At 35.7% G+C, this 20,077-nt stretch overlaps 1 protein-coding gene across 1 annotated transcript in view; it reads left to right on the top strand.

Annotated features, from left to right (window-relative positions):
• Positions 1–12,099: 12,099 nt before the first annotated feature.
• LOC127880299 (uncharacterized) overlaps positions 12,100–20,077 on the top strand; it is a 31,835-nt gene continuing 23,857 nt past the window's right edge. Inside the window, exon 1 of the mRNA XM_052427663.1 lies at positions 12,100–12,932. Coding sequence (XP_052283623.1) covers positions 12,602–12,932 — 331 coding nt within the window. The 5' untranslated portion in view covers positions 12,100–12,601. The remainder of the gene's footprint in view (positions 12,933–20,077) is intronic.

A 20,077-nucleotide genomic window follows, 5' to 3' on the forward strand; every position in this document is an offset into this window, starting at 1 on the left:
ATGGGCCATGGTCATAAAAGCGTGTTCACACTCGATCACTGTACGATGGGCAATGGTCATAACAGCGTCTTTATACTCGATCACTGCAAGATGGGCCATGGTCATAAAAGCGTATTCATACTCGATCACTGCACGATGCGCCATGACCATTACAGTGTCTTCATACTCGAGCACTGCACTATGTCATAACATCTTCTTCATACTCGATTACGGCACGATGCGCCATGGTCATAACAGCGTCTTAATACTCGATCACTTCACAATGCGCCATGGACATAACAGCGTCCTAATACTCGATCACTGCACGATGCGCCAATCATTTGCAAGAGATTCCATTGCTATCAATAATGAATGTTTCCCTTTCTATTTGCAGCGTAAGCGCAAATTGAACATTTACAAGGAAATTAGTTTTGAAAGAAGAGACGTGTTCAAGCCATGAAATGTTGAAGCTAGATCTACAGCACAATACCACTTTCTTAACTTATTTAATTTTTTAATAAAAACGTAATGAATGTCGGCTTCGATGTGCTAAAATGAGCTATGTAAATATGATATTTCACAATCTGGTCTTTACGCATGACAACAGTTAGCCATTTAGCTCCAGGCATAAGTCCCCATATAAAGTTGTTTATATACAAGCAGTCGGCTTATAAAAGGCACTATAGATTTCTAGACGTCTGGTTCTGAGAGGATTCTAGTGGTAACACACTGGTACATGAACTCAGGTTCTTAGATCTAGTGGTAACACACAAGAACATGATCTCAGGTTCTAAGATCTAGTTGTAACACACTGGTACATGAACTCAGGTTCTTAGATCTAGTGGTAACATACTGGTACATGAACTCAGGTTCTTAGATCTAGTGGTAACATACTGGTACATGAACTCAGGTTTCTTGATCTAATGGTAACATACTGGTACATGAACTCAGGTTCTTAGATCTAGTGGTAACATACTGGTACATGAACTCAGGTTCCTTGATCTCGTGGTAACAAACTGGTTCATGAACTTAGGTTCTTAGATCTAATGGTAACACACTGGTACATGAACTCAGGTTCTTAAATCTAGTGGTAACACACTTGTAAATGAACTCAGGTTCTTAGATCTAGTGGTAAAACACTGGTACATGAACTCAGGTTCTTAGATCTAGCGGTAACACACTGGTTCATGAACTCAGGTTCTTAGATCAAATGGTAACATGCTGGTACATGAACTCTGGTTCTTAGATCTAGTGGTAACATACTGGTTCATGGACTCAGGTTCCCTGATCTATTGGTAACACACTGGTTCCTGAACTCAGGTTCCTTGATCAAGTGGTAACACACTGGTTCATGAACTCAGGTTCCTTGATCTAGTGGTAACACACTGGTACATGAACTCAGGTTCTTTGATCTAGTGGTAACACACTGGTTACTGAACTCAGGTTCTTAGATCTAGTGGTATCATACTGATACATGGACTCAGGTTCTTAGATCTAGTGGTAACATACTGGTACATGAACTCAGGTTCCTTGATCTAGTGGTAACATACTGGTACATGAACTCGGGTTCTAAGATCTAGTGGTAACATACTAGTACATGAACTCAGGTTCCTTGATCTAGTGGTAACACACTGGTTCATGGACTCAGGTTCTTAGATCTAGTGGTAACACACTGGTTCCTGAACTCAGGTTCTTATATCTAGTGGTTACATACTGGTACATGAACTCAGGTTGTTAGATCTAGTGGTAACATACTGGTTCCTGAACTCAGGTTCATAGATCTAGTGGTAACAAACTGGTACATGAACTCAGGTTCCTTGATCTAGTGGTAACATACTGGTACATGAATTCAGGTTCTTAGATCTAGTGGTACCATACTGGTACATGAACTCAGGTTCCTTGATCTTGTGGTAACATACTGTTACGTGAACTCAGGTTCCTTGATCTAGTTGCAACATACTGGCACATGAACTCAGGTTCCTTGGTCTAGTGGTAACAAACTGGTTCCTGAACTCAGGTTCTTAGATCTAGTGGTAACACACTGGTACATGAACTCAGGTTCTTTGATCTAGTGGTCACATACTGGTAAATGAACTCAGGTTCTTAGATCTAGTGGTAACATACTGGTACATGAACTCAGGTTTCTTGATCTAATGGTAACACACTGGTTCCTGAACTCAGGTTCTTAGATCTAGTGGTAACACACTGGTACATGAACTCAGGTTCCTTGATCTAGTGGTAACACACTGGTACATGAACTCAGGTTCTAAGATCTAGTGGTAACAAACTGGTACATGAACTCAGGTTCTTAGATCTAGTGGTAACACACTGGTTCATGAACTCAGGTTCTTAGATCTAATGGTAACATGCTGGTACATGAATTCAGGTTCTTAGATCTAGTGGTAACATACTGGTTCATGGACTCAGGTGTCCTGATCTATTGGTAACACACTGGTTCCGGAACTCAGGCTCCTTGATCTAGTGGTAACACACTGGTTCATGAACTCAGGTTCCTTGATCTAGTGGTGACACACTGGTACATGAACTCAGGTTCCTTGATCTAGTGGTAACACACCAGTACATGAACTCAGGTTCCTTGATCTAGTGGTAACACACTGGTTCCTGAACTCAGGTTCTTAGATCTAGTGGTAACATACTGGTATATGAACTCAGGTTCTTAGATATAGTGGTAACATACTGGTCCATGAACTCAGGTTCTTAGATCTAGTGGTAACATACTGGTTCCTGAACTCAGGTTCCTTGATCTAGTGGTAACACACTGGTACATGAACTCAGGTTCTTAGATCTAGTGGTAACACACTGGTACATGAACGCAGGTTCCGTGATCTAGTGGAAGCATACTGGTACATGAACTCAGGTTCTTAGATCTAGTGGTAACACACTGGTACATGAACTCAGGTTCCTTGATCTAGTGGTAACACACTGGTACATGAACTCATGTTCCTTGATCTAGTGGTAACACACTGGTTCCTGAACTCAGGTTCCTTGATCTAGTGGTGACACACTGGTAAATGAACTCAGGTTCCTTGATCTAGTGGTAACACACCGGTACATGAACTCAGGTTCCTTGATCTAGTGGTAACACACTGGTTCCTGAACTCAGGTTCTTAGATCTAGTGGTAACATACTGGTATATGAACTCAGGTTCTTAGATCTAGTGGTAACATACTGGTCCATGAACTCAGGTTCTTAGATCTAGTGGTAACACACTGGTTTCTGAACTCAGGTTCCTTGATCTAGTGGTAACACACTGGTACATGAACTCAGGTTCTTAGATCTAGTGGTAACACACTGGTACATGAACGCAGTTTCCTTGATCTAGTGGTAACATACTGGTACATGAACTCAGGTTCTTAGATCTAGTGGTAACACACTGGTACATGAACTCAGGTTCCTTGATCTAGTGGTAACATACTGGTACATGAACTCATGTTCCTTTATCTAGTGGTAACACACTGGTTCCTGAACTCAAGTTCTTAGATATAGTGGTAACATACTGGTACATAAACTCAGGTTCTTAGATCTAGTGGTAACACACTGGTTCCTGAACTCAGGTTCTGAGATCTAGTGGTAACACACTGGTACATGAACTCAGGTTCTTAGATCTAGTGGTAACATACTGGTACATGAACTCCGGTTCCTTGATCTAGTGGTAACTTACTGGTACATGAACTCAGGTTCTTAGATCTAGTGGTAACATACTGGTTCCTGAACTCAGGTTCCTTGATCTAGTGGTAACACACTGGTACATGAACTCAGGTTCTTAGATCTAGTGGTAACACACTGGTACATGAACGCAGGTTCCGTGATCTAGTGGAAGCATACTGGTACATGAACTCAGGTTCTTAGATCTAGTGGTAACACACTGGTACATGAACTCAGGTTCCTTGATCTAGTGGTAACACACTGGTACATGAACTCATGTTCCTTGATCTAGTGGTAACACACTGGTTCCTGAACTCAGGTTCCTTGATCTAGTGGTGACACACTGGTAAATGAACTCAGGTTCCTTGATCTAGTGGTAACACACCGGTACATGAACTCAGGTTCCTTGATCTAGTGGTAACACACTGGTTCCTGAACTCAGGTTCTTAGATCTAGTGGTAACATACTGGTATATGAACTCAGGTTCTTAGATCTAGTGGTAACATACTGGTCCATGAACTCAGGTTCTTAGATCTAGTGGTAACACACTGGTTTCTGAACTCAGGTTCCTTGATCTAGTGGTAACACACTGGTACATGAACTCAGGTTCTTAGATCTAGTGGTAACACACTGGTACATGAACGCAGTTTCCTTGATCTAGTGGTAACATACTGGTACATGAACTCAGGTTCTTAGATCTAGTGGTAACACACTGGTACATGAACTCAGGTTCCTTGATCTAGTGGTAACATACTGGTACATGAACTCATGTTCCTTGATCTAGTGGTAACACACTGGTTCCTGAACTCAAGTTCTTAGATATAGTGGTAACATACTGGTACATGAACTCAGGTTCTTAGATCTAGTGGTAACACACTGGTTCCTGAACTCAGGTTCTGAGATCTAGTGGTAACACACTGGTACATGAACTCAGGTTCTTAGATCTAGTGGTAACATACTGGTACATGAACTCCGGTTCTAAGATCTAGTTGTAACACACTGGTACATGAACTCAGGTTCTTAGATCTAGTGGTAACATACTGGTACATGAACTCAGGTTCCTTGATCTAGTGGTAACACACTGGTTCCTAAACTCAGGTTCTTAGATCTAGTGGTAACATACTGGTACATGAACTCAGGTTCTTAGATCTAGTGGTAACACACTGGTTCCTGAACTCAGGTTCTTAGATCTAGTGGTAACACACTGGTACATGAACTCAGGTTCTTAGATCTAGTGGTGACACACTGGTACATGAACTCAGGTTCTTAGATCTAGTGGTAACACACTGGTGCCTGAACTCAGGTTCTAAGATATAGTGGTAACACACTGGTTCCTGAACTCAGGTTCTTTGATCTAGTGTTAACACACTGGTACATGAACTCAGGTTCCATGATCTAGTGGTAACACACTGGTTCCTGAACTCAGTTTCTTAGATCTAGTGGTAACACACTGGTACATGAACTCAGGTACACAGGTACGATCCCCGCACAACTATCTCAGCTATAACGACATCGAATTGGTTCGTCTAATTCCAACTCGTCTATGGAGAAGTGTCTTTTAAAAAGTAACTAAAGAGCACTGAAGTCACATCACAATGTAGAAAATGGCCTTTGCCCGAATAGCAAGTTATCCGAGTGGCTAATCACGTGGCAATCGTGGTGGTGACGTCCATACCGAGACAGATATTTTCCGCCGTTTAAGACCCTTTATCACTTGTATTAGTTGTTAAATGCCACCATCTTGTTTGTCACGTGATTACCTCATCGAGTTATGCCATGCGTACATTCATATTAACGTTATACTAGATCTATTATACTATGCCGTTCAAGTTTAAATGAAGAAAATAAGATCAAAATACAGAAGTATAGGCTTATTTGGGTCGAAACTTTACGCACATGTCGGGATTTTCGTAATTAAGAAGTTGTCTCCCATTCGGGTAGGTATCACGAGTATCCCGGGTAAAAAGCGGTCCGTCTAAAATGCGTATATGACTCATATCCGCGGATATGACCGAAAAGTGCGGATATGGACGAATACAGGCAATGTTTATTTCAATGTTTAATATAAAAAAAAACACAATATATGTTAAATATGTTAGAATTGTCTCAAAATATAACAATTTAATAGACATTATCATTTTTCCAACTCTAAATTCATATCCACGAACATTACGAAGTGCCAGAAGGTTGTGTTAGGGCTACACACCACACACAATATAACCAAGCCGACACCACATATGTTTTGCTGTATAAGTTTACATAATGTTCATATAATATACTGAATATATTATTAGTCTTGATGTCGTCTCAAAACTTGAGTATTTAGATATACAATATGCTTAAGAAAATAGTAAAGTATTTTTGGGCCGAATATCGCCAGACCACAAGTAATTAATGATATTACTTTTCCCTGCTTATATTTTTATTTGAATTCAAACTGTTGAATTTATTTTAATATACTGAATGTTATGAATGCAGTAAATATTGTCTGAAATGTCAGTGTTTCAAGTGGCATTTTTCATTTGAAAATAAATGATGATTTCAAATGCGCGAATATGATAAAATCGACGAATGTGATTTATCCAATAAAGGATCTATATGTGTAGTACTATATATAATCACTTTATAAAAATATCTTATATTTGATTTTTACTATTTACTTTATGCATTGCCGGTGGTTTATTGAGAAATATCAGTGAATTAAAACTGATAATTTTACTGTTTCAAACAGTGAAAATTAACAGTGAAAATTATCGATAATTTTCACTGTTTACTGTGAAATGACGCCATTATCCCAGCGAACATCTTTAGTTAAACTTTTTAACAATGAAAAAAGCATAAGATAAAAAAGAAAATTTGTTGGATTCGGTGGAATATAGATTTTAATTCACTCGTGATCATTAAAAATATATATTTTCAATCGTGGCTGCGCCACTCGTGAAAATATTATTTCTATGATCACTCGTGAATTAAAGGGATACTATAGGCATCTTACAGTTGATAGGTGTCTAACGCCACCGTTGTTTAGTTTTGTTGTTATCACTTCATATACACTTGTATTTGTTAATGCAGCATCAATTTACTAAAACAATATCCCGGAAAGAGAACAATAATGCATTTGAATATCAACCGTACTTTTGTTTTGACAACTGACGACAGAAATGATTCGATTTACGATGTGAATCTTAATTTAGTTTTTGTGCAGATTCGTCCACACGACACAAAGACACTATTTTGTTTTACGGATCATTTCGGCTTAGAGGACTGTGTGAGTCATGTAAAATATCGAATATTACATATATTTATATAAACAATTGGTAGCAAGATGAGTTGCAGATAATTGGTCAGTAACCACATTTAAACTAAATCTTTTGACCTGTTAATTCTTTTTAGCTCAATTCAACAGTGAAAAATGCCCATAATATCACTTTAAAATCGATAATCCACCGAATCCAACAAATATCCTCTAAATATTATAGTATATTAGTATGTACAAATATGCACGTAATTTTATTTATTCAAATGAACAAAGGATATCGTAGTGCTACATTAAAATGTTTCAAGAATGATTAGAACCATTATAGTTGCGATGTTATTGAAAAGCAATGCATGTCCTGCCAAAATTTTAGATTTTTCGTTAATATTATGTTTTATAAGTGAATGTAACAGCTGTAATAGTAATCTTAAACATATAGGCTTCGTATTTTAACTTATCGGGATATTGGATATGAACTGTTGAAATATTAACGAAAAATCTAAAATTTTACCGGGACATGCATTGCTTTTCAATAACAGCGCAACTATAATGGTTATAATCGTTCTTGAAACATTTAAATGTAGCACTTCGATATCCTTTGTTCATTTGAATAAATAAAATAACGTGCATTTTTTTTACGTACCAATAAACTATAATATATAGTTACAATCAAATATAAGATATTTTTACCTTGCATATTTACTACATATTGTGTATTTTTCATTAAACATTGAAATAAACATTGCAGAAAAAGTGTCGATTTTGCTTATATTCGTCCATATCCGCACTTTTCGGTCATATCGGCGGATATGAGTCATATACGCATTTGATACGGACCGCTTTTTACCCGGGATACTCGTGATACCTACCCGAATGGGAGACAACTCCTTTAGTTACGAAAAGACCGAATTATGACATTAAAATTGCATTTAATCGTTCAAATCCCTGCCGTCATAACCAATCACGTGATGATAGCCTAGCCACGCGGTTCAATAATTTTCCCGTTGTTTGTTTAAATTATTTTTTAATTTAGTTATTTTTTATTATTAACCTGGGAGGATGTTCTTGTGATGGCATAGATTGTATGTGAGAGCATGGAACACCAACTCTGGAGATTGAGAGCGCCGCTCAGCCATCCAAATGTCTATTCGCTGCAGTGTTTTATAAGGGGTAACTACTCAGACATTTCACAGCGCTATTTGTATCGTAGTACTTTCCCTTGGTCACCTGAGCACAGTTTGTTCAGACATATGATCAGATACAAAGCTATTAATGAAATTGCATTTTCTTTTGCTATTGAGTAGATTTGTGACGCTAATTTTTTTTTATTTTTTTTGCATTTAAATGTGAATAATCCTGGGCATGGTGCGTGTATTGGAGCTTGATTTTTGTTCTGCTTTACTGAAGCTTCAACTCGTTTATATGTGAGAATTATAACAGTGTTGAGCAGTATTATATTTTTCGAAAAATAGGAGCAAATATAAAAATAAAAAATAAAATAAGTCTTTAAGTATTTATATTTTATTCCTAGAACTTTAAATCATTGAACTCTGTGTATTATGTACTCTTCTAGCATATTTGATTACAAATTGACATTAATAATCGACTCATTTTACCATATCATGCAATATTTGATTAAATAAAAATAGCAATAATACATATTTATTGTTAGTAAAGAACACACTGTTAATATTTTCATTAAAATTAATAGTCACTTTATATCGGTAAAAAATATTATTAATCAATTTTCATAAATTCTTCAGTAATCAACTGATATTAATACATAAAAAAGGATGGGACACATACTTGTTAAATGTAAAACAGTGTCAAATGCAAGCAATCCTCGACTGGAAACCTGTTTGAAACAACCTTCTCATATTGTTCGTTTCTATAAAGAAATAAATTGAGACATTCTATAACGGGAAACCGATCGGCGAATACAGAACGATTCTGTAGATATCGATATAAATAGTTTACACTGGATTGTTTAAATGAAACACTCGGCCAATACAGTCGACGCCCACGCCTCAATTAACTTCCGGTTTACATGCACGTGACATGTAACACCCGGCACGCAGGCGGAAGAAAATCAATAGCACTATTGGTACGAATCCTTATTTAAGTTCGCTGATGCCATAGTTCGTTTATGCCATTTGATTGTTAATTCATATTTCCTGTTGCAGCAAAAAAATATTTTAGGATTCATTACTTGTTAACGTGGGTTTGTTTAACACAAAAACAGTTATCTAACACAAAAATGTTAACCTTAAACTTTAAATGACCATTGATTTTTTAAATAGACACTGTTAAAGAATCGATTTAATGCGCCATTTGTGCTTACATTGTAATAGCCGTGCATGTAAGACGAATTTTTTTCGCCAACATTCTTTTTTACGTAAGTAATACGAATACATCCACATTACCGATGAAAAGCCTTATATGTATAATATTATATATTTCGGTGGATACGAGACGATATGTTGTGTTTTTTTTCTGCCATTAGTGATGTTACTCTTGCTTTATATGCCGGGAGGTATATAGCGATTGGCCCGTCAGTTTTTGTTTCTGTCATTCCGTCCGTACGCACGAGGTTAACTATAAATGAAAGGTTTCGCCGAATAACAATAATTCTTTTAACAAAAAGTTGATACTTGCATGCATGATGTCTTTGTCGACTATCGACACATCAACTGACCTCATTTAACCTTTACAATGATCTACTTTCGGCTGACCCAAAATGACGTGTTTCACATTATTACAATTTCCGCTGGCTACAAAGCTTTCATACTCACAGAGATATTATCTTTGAAAACTCTCAAAATATCCACATCACCTGATCATATTCTCACCTAAGTATTGATTTTTTATTTGGACTTATTAAGAAGGTCCGGATTCTTGCTTAACCCATTTATGCCTAGCGTCTAGAAAAAGGCTTTGGCAAACAGCGTAGACCCAGATGAGACGCCGCATGACGCGGCGTCTCATTGGGGTCTACGCTGTTTGCTTAAAAGAATTTCTGTAAGAAATATTCTAAATATAGAAATAAATATACTAGACATCTCTAATTTTGGAAATAAATTGATCCAATTTAGAAGGATGGGAGAGTCCACCAGGCATAAATGAGTTAATCAATGACGCGTTTCGTCAAACACGAATCATACCTTCGGGCAAAACTTTGATACTTGCACGCATGATATAATTAAACTCTATCAACACAGACACATTACCTGTCCTCATTTTAACCTTCAAATTGACCTACTTTTGAACTTAGACGTTTAAGAAAGTCCAATTCTGTGTTAACCCAAAATGATACGTCTTACACCAATACCGCTTGATAGTGGATTTCGTCAATGAACATTCACAAATGACCCACATCACCTGATCTCATTTCGACCTTTAGGTAAAATTACTTTTAAGCGGGGACTTATTCACAGGGGCCCACGAATCAAAATTGACAATGCTGCCACTTGGGGGCATATGCGTTTATAAACCCATCATCTTATTAAAATCGATTTTTCCTTTATTAACTTCATTTAATTTATTTTAGTCAAATTGCAATTTGGCAAATACATGAACATGTTACTTTGATAAATAATATAATTTTTAAAGCGATACGATATTGATGTTTCTTTTTGTTCTGAAGAGGTCTTGTTGATGTTATAATGTTCTGTGTTTTATTAACACTTCAAAAATCATTGAGCTCGGGTAATAAAGCTAACAGCTTCAAATTCAATGGTATTTGCCTTTGCGTTGGCAATTATTAAAACAACCGAACTAGATATGATTCAATGTTGTGATAATTTCAGAATTTATTATTATTAAGACTACTTGTTAGTTGAAAACACGTATGCAAATGAGGCCTTCGGTGCGGCAAATAAAAATCAATCTGTAGGTGGAGAGGGAAATGACATGATACAGATCAATAGTTTAGTTCCATATATACATGTATATATTGTTGTGGTTCGCCGGTGGGTTCAGTTACCGCCTCGACTATTCGAATATTCGATTAACAAATACAATACAATTCACTTCTTTAGGTAGTTTTGCGCTTATATATGAACAACAACATCATCTGATAAAACGAGAACAACATTTTACACGGGTTAACCTAAACTATCAATGCAACATAGTATAACAAACAGTTACAAGGTTAAACAGATGGGTCTGCGCCGAGACTAAAATCATGGGTCTGCGCCGAGACTAAAATCCACAATTTTCGGTTCAATTCGGGCCGCCACACCTTCGAGGAGAAACGATGCAAGCGCTTAATAATGTATTTTATCCTACTCAGGTTTGTAATAACGACACATTGTCCATCCTCATATATGTTCGCTACATACACACTTTTTGCCATGATGATGCTGATGAAAATGATGAAGATGAAGAAGAAGATGATGTTGATGCTTCTGATGTTGCTTCAGATGATGATGATGATGGTGGTGGTGGTGGTTATGATGATAATGATGATGATGATGGTGGTTGTGGTGGTGATGATGATGAAGATGATGACGACGACGACGATGATGATGATGATGATGATGATGATGATGATGATGATGATGATGATGATGATGATGATGATGATGATGATGATGATAATGATGATGATGATGTACAAAAGAAGCAGACTATACTTAACATTTCAAAGCATACCCAAGACGCTAGCTAAATCTGCAAAAATAATGCAAAAAAGGTCACAAGCCCGTAGCGATGTCTTTCATGACAAACACACTTAACAAAAAAAATATTGAAAATTAATAACCCTTCATATACAGAAGCGATAAATTGTTCACCGTCGCGTGTATCTGACAGGTGATTAAGGTTTTCCCAGCTGTGGATAAATACTCGAAATTCCGTGTCGAGTTGGACATCATTTCACGCAAGGTTTTATTTTTCGAGCCCGCGTGTGGTAATCGTTAATTTTCTATCGCTGATTGGAAACAGTGTCCGTGTCTATCGGCAGCGCGTTATTTTAATAAAGATACATCGCCAATAAATGTACTAATCCGATGAATTCCGCCACAGCTCACCTTTGCGTTAAGTACAAAAAAAACGCAATTACTTTCCGGGTGGTCCGAATCCTCCACACCGGTCACGTGGTCGGGTCATGTGACCATTTCACCTAGCCGCTGATTGGCTCAAAGCGTTTGTCTGTTCCCACACTACTGATTGAATGAAATGGAACGCGTAGAGGATATAATCTGCATAGGTAAGATATAAGCAAGTTCATAACACTAGCGCGTGGATTTAAACGGAGTTATTGAACAGTCACACTGGATCAAAGAAAACCAGTGGATTATTGTTTTCTTTGTTGCGGTGTTTGTTGATTAAGCATGCAGAGAAAAACTTGCAAGACAATGTCTAAAGCTCGGTGCAAGTAATTTAAAATTACATTACAGTAATTTAAAGGAATATTGTTGAGTTATCTGGAATAAAATTGCGCTATTGCATCGACACAATTTAACAACGCTTGAAAGGCTGTCAGTATTGTTGAGGCGTTTTTTTTCTTCAATTAAATCTACACTTTAGCAAAAGTGTTTTGGTAAGAATGTAAATGCATGACAAATGTCATATTAACTCACTTAAAATATAAAGAAAATAAATATGTAAGATATTTTATGAACGGTGCGTGTTTTGGTGCAAACATATATGTAAGTTCCGCGTGTAAATAATAAATAGTTAAATAAAACCAGCACTATAATGGACCAATTAGGCAACATTTTTGATATCGTGCTACTGGTGACGTTCGCTTTCTCTGTGTGTCCGTTCGTCCGGGCGATGACGTGTCCAACCTGTGATAAGATACACTGTGTGCCCAAGACCGCTTCTAAGCTGGACTGTAAGGGCGGTGTGACGACGGGCGTGTGCGATTGCTGCCCCACGTGCGCACGTGTCGAGGGAGAGCGGTGCGGCGGCGTCTACAATTATCTGGGAAAGTGCGACAAGGGTTTGTACTGTGAATCTATGGACCTGCGGAAAAAGTCGCGGACGCAAAAGAACAACAACGATCCGGAAGGCGTCTGCAAATTAGGTAAGGATGTCATTGCATGCACGAAATTTGCTAGTGGATTTGGTAGTTTATTCTTACACTACTCTGAATTCGCTTCATATTATATCAAGCAAATATTGTCCATATGAAATTTATCTTAATATTCGATGATATAATAAATAGTTGATAACGAAAAGTAAGGTCTTTACTACGCGATTTTCACAAAACAAATCTGAGAATTATGTAGACTTTAAAGACTAATATTAACTTTGAACTTTATATGTATGCATTAAAATACTTAAATGTTGTGTTTACTTTGTCAAGTTATTTTTTTAATTTGTTTTCAACAAATATAACGGTAAAAGCCTTTATACATGCCATCTTTTATGACGTATTTTTCTTTGCTATTACTTGATAATTTATAATAAAGTTTAAGAGTGGCTGTCTGAAAACACGTATTCATGTAACCGTTCTTTTTTGTAAACGTCTGTTGTGGTTTTTTGAAGTTACAACACGTGTGTAACCGTGTTTTGAAAGTTTCTTATACCAGAGGTACCGACACTCGCGAATCCCTCATCGCAAAATGAAATTGAGTAGATCAGTTAACGTTCGCTGAAAAAAAAACATTTAAAAAATAACTTTATTTCTGTAATTTGCATTGCATCTAAATGTATATTAATTAAAAAAAAAACTTTCGTTAATTATGTGGGGTTAAAACAATAGAACGACAAAAGAAAGGGACAAAAAGTGTTAGGGATAATATTACTCGTCTTAAAACTTACACATCAGTAACATACTCAGTGACTGAACCATGTGCGTCGATTCTAAAGAATTAATAGTTGCACAATAGAAATGAAAACTATGAATTATGAATTATAACTACTACTCATCTTAATTCTGTTTTTATATAAATCTGGGATTCAATTGCATTTCCAATTGTACTTGTGAAGATTTTAACTCATAGAAATCGCGTGCAATATATGTATAAAATTGTCAAAAATCCATTTTAGTTTTTTACGTTGAGAACACATGCAGAATATTCATTCATTCATCATTATTATTAGTTTAAACCTAATGGATGTATGTATATCAGTATGTTCAGTGATATCGCATTATTCTTCATCATGTTGATCTCTTCATCATGTTTATCTTCTCTACCATTGACTCCCAATGTTTTACATGTTCATAAAAAACGCGAATTCAAATAATTCACTTTTTTAAATGGTAGTTTAACTCTTTTACATTCATCTTTGCCTTTTAAATACCGGTATCAGATCTCTTTGTTTTATTATGAATTCAATATGGTATATTATTGATGTTACCCATTCGACAAAAAATAATAATACAAATATTACTTATAAGTGTATTAAGAGTTAAAAAATGGGAATTAAGAACACATTTTCGTTGAAAGCGCGATTTTCGGTTGTAAAACCATATGCGCCGATAATACATTTAAGTACGCTTACTCGAGTTTGGTGTTGTTTTGTTGTTTGTTGTCGTGGTGGTGTTTTTGTTGTTGTTTTTTCCGTTTTTTTTTTTTGGGGGGGGGGGGTCATTTTTGCGCTCATTTTGAAACTATTACTATTCCTTTATCTTGGTAATTCAAACGTGTGCATATTTTAAAAATGATATAAATCAACAACCGTGCATATACGCTTAAATATACAGGCTGTGTAATACGGGTAGTGTAATACCAACATTTTATAGAAAGCCCTTATAAAACATCCAATTCAAGACAGCATGATTTTTCTATGCAATTTTTATTCTTGAAATTTTTATACAGACGTGTGTATACGTTTTCATTCAGACGTTTATATGCACATTTTGTCGAAGATATCGTCCGTTATTTTTCTCAACTGTGAACGCATTAACAAATGCTCAGAGGTGGAATACATTTTTACATCCTCGACAGTGTTTAGTGATTTCCTAAAATCGTATCGGGTACGAAAAAACATCATGTAATTTATTATACGAAAGCAAAGTTATCAATGCAATATTATTATCTACCTGCATATTTTTATTGGGCTAATACTTAAATGGACCTTTCCACAGCTTTTTGCATGTATTGAAGTTTGTCATTAAATGCTTTATATCGATAAACGTTGGATCTAAAAAGCTCCAGTAAAAACATGAATAAAATGTAAGAAATAAAAAAGTAACCCTCAAATGGGCTCGAACCACTAAACCCTGGAACAAAAGTCAAACGCTTAAACCAATCGGTCATTCGTGCTCATACAATGAGAAATGTATTTTATACTTTATATAAGCAATCCTCGAAGTGGCACAAAAATATAACGACAAGAACATAACTCTCCAAATTATTCAATCGTTTTCGCGTTGCAACGCTTTATAAATTTTAGGTTTTTAAATCGTCAAAAGATGCATATAATGGATATTTTAGAGCATGATAAATGTTCAGATTTAGTGTTTTCTCACAAATATCATAACTACAACCAAAACTTGTGCATCTGAAACTTTTTTTATTTTGTCAAGTTACCAAAACGTGAAAAGGTCCCTTTAAAGTAACTAATGTTCGTCACACAAACCTAAACTTTGTAAATTCGAGTCGCAACATCATAACCTGTTTTGTTCACGATTTTTTTTTAAATATTTTGTGTGCGTTGTTATTGTTTTTGTCGCTATTGTTTTTTGTTGACATTTCGGTTTTTAAATTTATTTGTAAATACATATTTTTGTCATTTTTAATTTTGTGTATGTATACTCGTTATATTTAATATCAATGGACAAACTAAATGTATTTACGTGTGTCGTACCCGTTGCTGTATAACAGGTTTTCATTTTATTTGATCATTATCTAGTATAGTCATTCGTAAATAAACAATGAACAATGTTGAACAGAAACAGTGCCATGTTCCTGCTCCTGTTTTCCAACCAAAAATTTTAGTTTAAAAGGCCACTTCTTCCTATTTAACATAAATTTACATGTCTTAAAGAGCTAATCAATCACCTTGACCACTGGGAAAATCTAAATATAACACAATTAACAACCAAGAAATCATGCATACTTGACTGTTAAGAAAAAATGGACGGCACACCTTATGTTCCTTTGAAATAACACTTTCAACTGGCGTAGTAAGCATTTAGGAGTTGTTACTGTCATAAGTTTTGACATGTGATGTCCTTTTTGTGCATTTCAACAATACTGTTTTATACAATGTAGCTGTTATTTGTATTTAATTAACCCACAGAGTTTTTATCTTAAGAATTTTATGAATGAGTATAATCATGAAGTGTCATTTATACACGCGGAAGAAAACCAGTGTAAATAAAAATCACACATTTATTTTTATATTTTTTATACATATATATTGCAAAACGCCTAATTCGAATCGTTTACAGCAACGCGTGGAATAATTTCTGCGGTTTACTTCGTTTAATAAGTGAACATGTATTTTTAAAGTGATACGATCGACAAGCAGATGCGCATACATGCATACAGTTTAGCGCCATAGTTTCTTCCAACATGAAACATTCCACCTCACCTCCAGTACGCACGATGACTAACAGAAAAGTTGAGAATAGGAATAAAAGTACACGCGTATAAAAGCTAAGCTTTTCCGTGTGTGAAATGGTTGATAATCCACACGGCACCAGGAATGCTGTCGTATGATTTTACGTCTGGAGACTTCTATTTGTCGCCTTTAGAGAGAGGCGTATTGACTGCCATTACGGTATTATATTTTCAAACTGATTGCAATACAATGACTGTTCTACTTATATATCTCTTTTTTAAAGATCTGTAATATTTTATTATCATAAAGAGTGACTCCGTACAATTTTAAGAAGGCGCTTAACTTATCAGTAGTAATAGTAACATCGTTTTGAAATTAACCAATTAATGCCTAGCGTCTTGAAAAAAGGCCTTGGCAAACAGCGTAGACCCAGATGAGACGCCGCACAATGCGGCGTCTCATCTGGGTCTGCGCTGTTTGCTTAAAGGAATTGCTGTAAGAAATATTCTAAATATACTAGACATCCCTGATTTTGAAAATAAATGGATCCAATTTAAAAGGATGGGAGAGTCCACTTGGCATAAATTGGTTAAATGTCGTTGGTGTAGCGCACTATCACGCTAGGTATGGGGATACTTTGAAACCTATGATAACAGAAAACAACAAATACCACGCGCAACATGTGAGTTCTTCAGCTTTTATGCATTTATGTTCTATTCATTTGTTTTTCATACACTGAATATTGTTTGGTCGATTAATGGTATAGCACTTCATATTGCGAAGAAAGAAATTCCTGCAAGAACGGTGGATTATATATAATAAAAAAACGATACGATGCCATCGATAATCATCACAAATTTGATGATCAGTGCACATTTAAAACAAAATATAAATATTTCGAAATAAATCAGAACGTGTTTATTATTCAAAATAAAAGATCAATAAGCCTATTCATGTTACACTTTCATGGACACTTCTTTTGCCGATCATCTCAAAAACAATGGCACTTCTATTCCCGATTACTTGACACTTTTTACCAGGTATAACGCACTGTTTTAGTGAATCAGAAATGCAGAATTAACCGTGGAATACTGTTATAGTAAGCAGGCAACACAAAAGCTATCAATTTTCGCTCTGAAGAATTAGTTTTCTATAGTTTTAAGTCAAGCACTTGTGGCCTTTGACACAATGCTCCAAGATTTAGGAATATTCCTCTGTTGTGTATGAAGGTGCTGTACAAAATAAACACCTATACTTTTCTAGAGTATTCTTGATTATTCATGGGTTCAGATCCTGTGAAAAGACAAAACAATAATACATTTGAAAGGAGAAGGAATATAGTTCCATAATATGACATGGAAACATGTCATGTACGCATTCCTTTTTGGCCAGAATCAGTTTTTTTTTATTTAAGTCGAATTTCTTACCCGTGTTTCTTTTTATTCAAAAAAATAAAGTGCTTAAAGGTCAAGTAAGTCGCACTTCGAGCGAGCGTTATGGTAGCTTTAAGGGAAGTGATCCCTATGATCGAAGATTCAAGGGAGTTTTCCTATAGCTTAATCTTTTTAATTGTATGGCTACGCATTAGAATCGTCTTGATGATGCGATTCTTATGAACAACAACGACATAGGATTTTATGAAGAACAAATGTGTATTTGCTTCATAAAGACCTCCTTCTCTCCCATAATATAGAGCCCTGCTATAAGTAAAATTAAACACGATCGCGTCGATCCACATGATCCGTTGTAGTTTCATCGCTCTTAATCTCAAGTTACCACTAAAAAGTAAATACCTTATGTCGACTAGTATTTGTGTCGTCACTTGAAATATATTTATTCAGATGTAAGCATTTTGATATTTTTATACACAAATGAAATTAATAAATTATAACAGTTATAGTGTAACATATGTGTGTTTGTAATTAAGTTATGCATAGATTTCCAATATGTCGCGTTTGACTAAGTTCATTGATTTCTTACTTTAAAATGTTTGCTAAGACAAGCCATCATATACATAAATGCATTTCAGGTAGAAATAAACCTCGGATACCAGAGAGCCCGATTTGTTGAAAGTCTCCGTTATCCGAAGTGTCCTATATCAGAAATCATAGTGTCTGCAACTTCATGAATATCACCCATTAAAACATGCGCTATCTTCGTTTATATTCCATTGACTACTTTCAAGATTTCAGTATTTGAAGCACAGTTGTTATCAAGATGCTAGAATAGCAAACACTTTATTGCAATATGTCTAAGAAGTTTTATTTTTGTTGAAATGTGTACTGATTAGCCCATGTATGCTGTTTTCCGATGGAATTTTCTAATTTTTTTTACAAAAATCTACTGTTCTTCATCGAAATATTTCTTCACAATACAAAATTATATATAATTTACCAACTCCATCATCTACCGTCTCCCAAAAAAGTAATATTTATGTTATACGTTACAAAAACGAGGATCTTATCTTTCGCGCGTGAATGCTGTTTTAAGTTGTTCGCTGGCGAACAACTAATGTTAGTTACAAACATTTCAAGTCAGTTAGCCTCTTAACTACGATAAACCTGATAACTGCCGCATCTGCGCTAGAAAGAGTTGTATAATATATACAAGAGGATTGAGTTCTTTTACAATGTTCATTCACAAATGGAATAAAGTGAATAACGTGTTAAATGGAATATTTTTGAGCGGGGCGTATATAAAAGAAATAAATAAACAATGTTTGTATTATACGTGTCGCGGAAGAGAATGTTAATGAATGATTAAAATAGTCCACTATCTGCTGCGTCTTAATGACGTGGTATTTTGCTCAGCACAGGTCATTCATAATCTGAGGATGTTAATATATGCTGGAAAATAAAACTTCTGCTGATAAACAAGTATGGTGGGATGTTGTGTAACCTGGTTCAAAGTGCTTGCTTCTACAGCGGGCTTGAATTTGATATGTCTGGGAAACGCTCTTTTGTTCACAACAGATAGCGGCGATCTTTTGTATCAAAAGGGTGCTAACAACGCAATATTAGATGGTAAGTTTGTTAATATGCAGAGTTCTCAATGTATAAAACGTTGAACACGAGTTCACCAATTACTACAGGTATACTATAGACAACAACAAAAATGCTTTATAATCGCTAATCCGAATATATAAAAAAAAACACTAAATATAACAAGAACTATCTTTTAAAAAGGTAGTCGGCGTGAATTCTGACTGTGAAATAAAGTTTGCAATATACGTTTCTAAATAATTAAATTGAAAACAAACGTTTAACGATTGTGTTTTTCATTTGTTAGTCGCATATTCATGAATTGTCTGTTATCATTGTCAAACCACACATTAGTGTAAGTAGATACAAACTATATTACGGGAGTGCACATTATTATGTGTCCTCATATGCCTTATTATAAGTGTATTTCTTCACCATCGAAATATATCGTATGTTAATATTTGATTTACACTTAGTTTTCTTTCGACACATTTAAATCACACTTTCATGGCCGCGTCTTATGAGTTTCGGCCAGCGTATCTTAAGCCCAACCTGTGCTTTTGCGCAGTCTGGTCAGAGGCGATGATGTTCGCTATACAATCACTCAATGTGTTATGGTCTCATAATGTATCTCCTTACCATACTGAGAGATGCGCAGGCTCAGTATGCTATATATATGATGGGCGCAAAAGGAATAAGACCCATTTTTGCATGACGAGGGTCATTAAAAATC

The sequence above is a fragment of the Dreissena polymorpha genome, chromosome 4 (assembly GCF_020536995.1).
Source record: "Dreissena polymorpha isolate Duluth1 chromosome 4, UMN_Dpol_1.0, whole genome shotgun sequence".
In the NCBI taxonomy this organism is placed as follows: Eukaryota; Metazoa; Mollusca; class Bivalvia; order Myida; family Dreissenidae; genus Dreissena; species Dreissena polymorpha.